The sequence below is a fragment of the Galendromus occidentalis genome, unplaced genomic scaffold (genome assembly GCF_000255335.2).
Source record: "Galendromus occidentalis unplaced genomic scaffold, Mocc_1.1 scf7180000077468, whole genome shotgun sequence".
Taxonomy (NCBI): domain Eukaryota; kingdom Metazoa; phylum Arthropoda; class Arachnida; order Mesostigmata; family Phytoseiidae; genus Galendromus; species Galendromus occidentalis.
In genome coordinates this window covers 341,115-347,095 of record NW_003805456.1, presented here as the reverse complement: position 1 = coordinate 347,095, position 5,981 = coordinate 341,115, and the positions used below count along the sequence as shown (strand labels likewise).

Sequence of the window (5,981 nt, the reverse complement as noted above, 5' to 3'; positions counted from 1 at the left end):
TCCTGCACCACTATTTCGTGTCTCTGTCTTTATCTCCTGCTCTGCTGTCACTTGTGTATCTCCAAGATCGGTCGCTGGAATCGTCATAAGTCATAAGAAATGGCGGTGACGAGAGGAATGCGCTCGCTTTCGGCTAGATTTTCGTTTCGCACGAGTCGCCCGTCATGATTCGCGTCGATGTGCTGCGACAGTGCTGCTTAACTCCTCAATCTCACCTCCGGTCCAGCTACCGCTTTCTTGGACTTCTTCTGTTTGTGCTTTCATTACGTATAAGATGAGGAATGCTAGTGCGGGGATCAGAAGTCCGATACCGACTATTTTCGTCAGTGTGCGAGCAGACTTCGACATCGAAGGACAGCAGACCTGGCTTTTCGTCGCCGGGTCATTCATGACAATGTAGCCAAACGATGGGATTACGGAGTCCCGTGACATACTCGAGTCACGGGTCGACTTGATGCGATCTCTATCTTCGGACTTATCATCTATCGTAGAAACCGTCGGACTCCCGCTGAGAGCTGAAAACGGAATAGTCATCCCGTATCACAAGACAATCTGGGTCGAGGAGTTTCGCGCAACACGAAGCGGAGAGGAAGAGGTTCTTAGGGGAAAATCGCAGCGCCTGCGAATTGTTCCGATGACGGGAAACTTTCCCGCGATCGCGAACCAGGATACAGCGCACACATCCCTACCAAGGAGGTCGCAATTCATGCAATACTCTGGCAGATGGGAATGAAACTTTCTCTTCGAAGCGGTTCGTCTATTCCTTATTATCGAGTCATCTCACTCACTTGCTTGCGCTGCCCTTGAGGGCTCGTCTGACTCCGCACACTTCATTTCTGTGGGTGTCGGGAATTTTCATACGATTCGGGCAATCTTCATTCGAAAGAGTCAAGGTACTCCCAACTTCTATATTCCGATCGGAATCTCGCTTATCTCACCCACGGAAGCGGACTTCGAATGTAGTCCCTTGGCTGCGTTTCGTCGTCAGCTGCTTAGAATGAACTCATTCCGGTCATCCGAGCAATGGGTGCACAGAGCTCGGATTTGGACAGCGCCGTCGTGAACGTGTGCAAGGAAGTCGACAGTGATGCCCAGGATACCTGGAGCGGTAAGAGTTTATATCTCAAAGGATTGGAATCGAGACGTCTCATCTTTCCTTTTCAGATTACCGTCCTTCTTGAGCTCAGGATCGCCTACTGTCACTCTCCGGGAGACTAGATACCGCGATATCAAAATGCAACATTTTCAACGCTCCTACTCATTATTGGCAACAGCGCTCTTCCTCTGCGCGTCGCGCATTTGCTTCGTCCGAGCTGCCATTCAATATACACGCCGCCCGTCTCTAGTGTCATTTCCTCCATCAGATGATCGATTGATATATCGTGTTTCGAAGAGCTGCCGTGAGCCAAGGACGATACTCTCGATGCCCCATCCCTCTGCGGGATCTCCAGGTGCTGATTACGATACGTCCGGAGGGGACGTTGAAGGGATTCTGGCTTTGCAATGGATGGAGAAATTGCCGATATTTGAAGGCGGCATGGTTCTTGAGCGGCGGAATTTCGAACCCAAACTCACTTGCGGATCGCTTGATCCTCGAGGCTGACCCCGGTTGGCTGCGGTTTGCAGAGCCTTCATTGTGTGACTTATCAGTTTTCAGCTACGGCGCGACGGGATTCTCAGTCGAGGAGTTTATTCCCTCCATCCGGGCGATTAAGCCCCAATGAGAGCGTCTGGTCCCCGAGTTGATGAAAATATTATTGTCAGTCGAATCGATTCGATCCAACAAGTGCGCTGAAGAGGCATTACTTGTTCCCTAATTCTTCAGTGAGACAATCATGGAGTACTAGACATGAGGGCGCTTCGCGCCCGCGTGCCGGATCGAAGCCCCGAGCGAGTTTGTCGAGAGTTGTCGACAGGAGGCACAGATCACGGACAACCACTGCTTAGATATCTCGTACTCGTCGCTGAATCTCTTGAAGAATGTGCGCAGTCCGCGCGTGAGTCTCAACGTTCTTTTTGTCGAAGTCGTTCGCAACGGAAACGGAGGAACTCCGATTGGACATGGAGAAGATACATGGATGCAGAGTCGGACTCTCCCAGCGCTGCCATGGAGCAGGAAGAATGAAAACAGGTGAAATGTGAAATATTCGGGCATCGTCTATCGGATACACTACAGAATTATGGAGGACATAATCTCCTTGTGGAATAACTTCGGAAAGCATTACGTTCGATTTCGTAGCTCCCGATTGTTATGGAAACGCGAAGGGAGCTGTCCTCATAACTTCACAGAGTCGAGCGCTCGGAAAAACATGATAGAATGCGAAGAAACCTGATAGAATGCGATTCTGACACGCAAACTCTGGAAGACGACGAGCTCCAGGAGCTGGCGGGAATAAAATCTATTGGGACACTCGATCCTCCGATCACCCCGATTATGGTCCCGAGGCGGTTCGGGCCTTCGTAGGGGTTCAGAGAAGCTCGCTGGGTAGGCTGCTGCGCCGTTATTCGAACCGTGCGGTTGTCACCGGAGCAGTCGTAATTTCACTTTAAGATATTGTGGAGAGCTCTGCGTTCGATCTCGGAGCTATCGGCTCATCGGGTAATGCAAAGCAAGCGGTCCCCATAGTTTCGCAGACTCCTGCGGTCGGGATACCACGCCTGACAACATGACTCTCATGCTATGCCGACTCGCGAGAGGCGGAACGGTCGGGGCATCATGTGGATAGAGCTGACGGGAGAGGGGAAACATACAGCGAACAGCGGAGAAAAACTTGCTAGTTTTCCGGAACGACTTGAGAACGATGCGATTGATCGAGTGGAAAGTTTCTTCTCACGCTAGCAGGAACGATTCTGCATCGTCACGAAGTAATTTGAAGTCCTTTCACACGCTAATAACTCCGAGTTTTGGTACGGTGACCGACCGACATTACTGCTTTATTCTAAAGCGGGATATGGAATGAAGTGGGATGAGATTCGACGTGGGGAGATGTCCGAACAGAGTAAGTACGCGGCTCGTCCCGAGTGACAGCCAGGGAGGAGAGTGGCACAAGACACCAGACGTGGCACTGAATCTCATGAGAAGCTCTTTAAGCACAAGAATTCGAGGCACTGTTCTAGCCTTCGAGCCATGCGGTCGGCGTCGATATTTTGGTGGCGTGGGAGCTGAAATCCGTCTCTTTCGCTCCATGGACGACAAGTTCTCGGGGATATGAGATGCCTCGACCGTTTGGGCATCACGCCGAAAGGTGTATATCAGACTCATTCAGTGAACCTACGCTCGAGCCCGGGTTTGGGAATATTTCGATCGCGTGCCGCCCCGATACCTAACCAGAGGGCTGGTTCATTTCAGGAGTTTCTAGCCCGTCGTTTGAGTGTGATGGTAAGAATTCCATAGGACGATGACTTGAATAAATTCCCTCATTTGGTGCTGATACGAGCTGCTGGCATTCAGATTCCTCTCTGCTCGTTCCGATGCGGACCTAGTGCAAGGATCCATACTGCGGACAGAAACATCTGTAGTTTGGGCTGAACCTTCTCTCTCCAGAGGGGCCAGATATTTTTTTTGGGGGGAGTCAGAATGATGATGATGATCCCCAGAGAGCTCAATGAACCGAGGCTATGTTCAGGGGGGGAAGGCCCCCCTGGCCCCCCGATGTACGCCGCTGCTCTCCAGAACACCGAGGCAGAAGCTCCTCGAGGCAACCCGCCTCTGCATATGCTGTGGTTGGTGATAGCTTCCGTGAGCTCGGCTGAAGTCACGGAAGTCAGATTCATGGAGCTCGTTCGCTCCAGAGATCGCGGCAAATCGTTCGCGGAAATCATGCTCGAGAAATATAGGCCCAGAAATCCTTTCTCCATCGACACGTATATTCTGGAGAAGCAAGGGACCCCTGCTCCCTGACTGGCTCCTCTCGTCGGATCTCTCCACGGAACACTACTCTGTCGAGCTCCATGGCAAGTGGCACCTGATCAGTATTGACAGTCCAGCGTACCTTCCAAAATACGTCGGTTGAAACCCTCACGAGCGAGCTGAGGTCGGGTCTCCCCTCGGTGTCTTGCCTCCATCGCGTTCAATAGGTATACAGCGCGGCTTTCGAAGAAAACAGAGAAGTACACCGGCTCGATGACTAAATGTCCCGGGAGCTCATTGGTCGAACGCTGGGCGTCGATCCCGGAAAACGGGGAACTCCGAGAGATGCGTAAAACTTACTTAGAGCATTCTTCCATCACGATGATCTTCCTCAGAGAGGGCGATTGTGATCAAAGACTCTCCTTATGCTCGCCTGTGCATGGAATTAGTCGTCAGAGACATTTCATCTTCACCTTAGTATCTCAGAGGAGCAGCTAGGGTATCGCCGGACTTGACGCATTTTCTCGGAAGGACGGGATCGTCACTTCGCTTCTACGAAGTGACGATGTCTTCTCTCTCCGGGGGGAGCCAACTGTGGAATTTCCGTCGATGACGCCTACGACGACGCCGAGAGTTTTGGAACGGCGGAAAAGACCTTCCAAGGGAAGTGATCGGACCGAAGCTCTATTCTACAGATTCAATGATTCCCTTGATATATTCCCCGCAGAAAAAGGAATGCTTCTGAAGAAAAGTCTCAGAATCGATAATTTGATGATGTTGGGATGATATTCCTTCACGCACTTACGCAATGCAAAGGAACAGAATGTCGTCGTCCGCGTCGAGAGATCGCCTTAACATCCTCGAAATCCGCTCTTGTGATTAATGGAATTACCGATGAAACGCAATAGGGATTCGCAAAACTTGAAAATCAGTCGACATTCACACGCGCCGAGATGAAGCTGTTCGTGCTAGTCCTCTTCTGTTTATCCAACGCTGTAGCCCAAGGTGAGCATTTTTCTCTCGATCTAATTGATGCTTCTCTGAGTTTGAGTCTTCTTCCGACTTCCGAGTCTGTCCCGCTCGGAAGTTTACATTCGAGTGCTGATAGCGGTTTTTAAGATAACATGTCAGCCTGGGGCTGGCGCAACGGGATGACGTCGAGCCAGAGGTCGGTGCTTGAAGTCCTGGAGCCGGCTCTCCTTCTGCGGAAACCCTGCAGATGCGATCATCCATGTGTGTATTTTCTCTTGGAAGTGATGCCGGAGTGAGTTCCTCGAGCAATGGCTGGCCGGGAACCAGCCCGCTCCAGCGTGCCAATGCTATTTCGAGCGACTTGATTCTTGGAGGTGACTAAAAGAAGACCTCCGGGAGTTGGGTACTTCCATGATAGTCGGATCACGCACGCGTGAAATTTTTAATATGTTGGTCGAGCTCTCGCGCCAGTCGTCCGGTATCCCTCCCGATACGATCGCTGACCCTGAGCGAGAGATTTCGATCGCGACGGGATTAAGTCGATCTCTCTGAGCTGTGAGTGCTGAACTTCGCCTAACCGCGTCACGCAGCAATGCGGAGCGTGGAATTCCGCAATTATATCAAAATGGCCCGGATCCAAGCTTTCCTACCCATTCGGAACCCATCACAGACGTCGAATCCCGTAAGATGTCGTTTGACTAGGTAGGGAACCGACAGGTGGTCGAGTGGTTAGCGCGTTTGTCACTACTCGTGCAAACGTGCGTTTCACTTCGTGAAATGCCGCAACGATGCCGCTCGCGCGGGAGGTGGTGTGGATTCGATCCCTGCTGCCGGAAAAATGTACGGGTAGTCGCCCTTGATCCTCCTGGGTATCTCTCTATCTCTCTATATATCTCCCCGTTTGCGGCGAGAACGGTGTTTGAGAGACCTCAGCGGATTGGTCCTCTATCGTCTGCTGCGACCACCTGGCGACGGCTGTCGTTTTCCGAACGCTCCCCCTTCTTCGAGGAGTGCGCTTTTGGAGCACGTCAGCGCTCGGAGACGAGGGCCTCGAAAAGGAAGATGGCGGGCTCAGGAAGTTTCGATTTCCCAAGCCAACTCGTGCGAGGGTGAAATTCGAGAGAACCGATGTTATATGACAGACAGACGAGTGCTTAAG

General features: G+C 51.7%; 1 protein-coding gene across 1 annotated transcript in view; it reads left to right on the top strand.

Moving 5' to 3' along the window:
• The first annotated feature begins 4,786 nt into the window (after window positions 1-4,786).
• Window positions 4,787-5,981, top strand: part of LOC100899139 (uncharacterized) — a 2,564-nt gene continuing 1,369 nt past the window's right edge. The window contains exon 1 of the mRNA XM_003744450.2: window positions 4,787-4,855. Within this exon, the coding sequence (XP_003744498.1) occupies window positions 4,804-4,855 (52 nt within the window). The 5' untranslated portion in view covers window positions 4,787-4,803. The remainder of the gene's footprint in view (window positions 4,856-5,981) is intronic.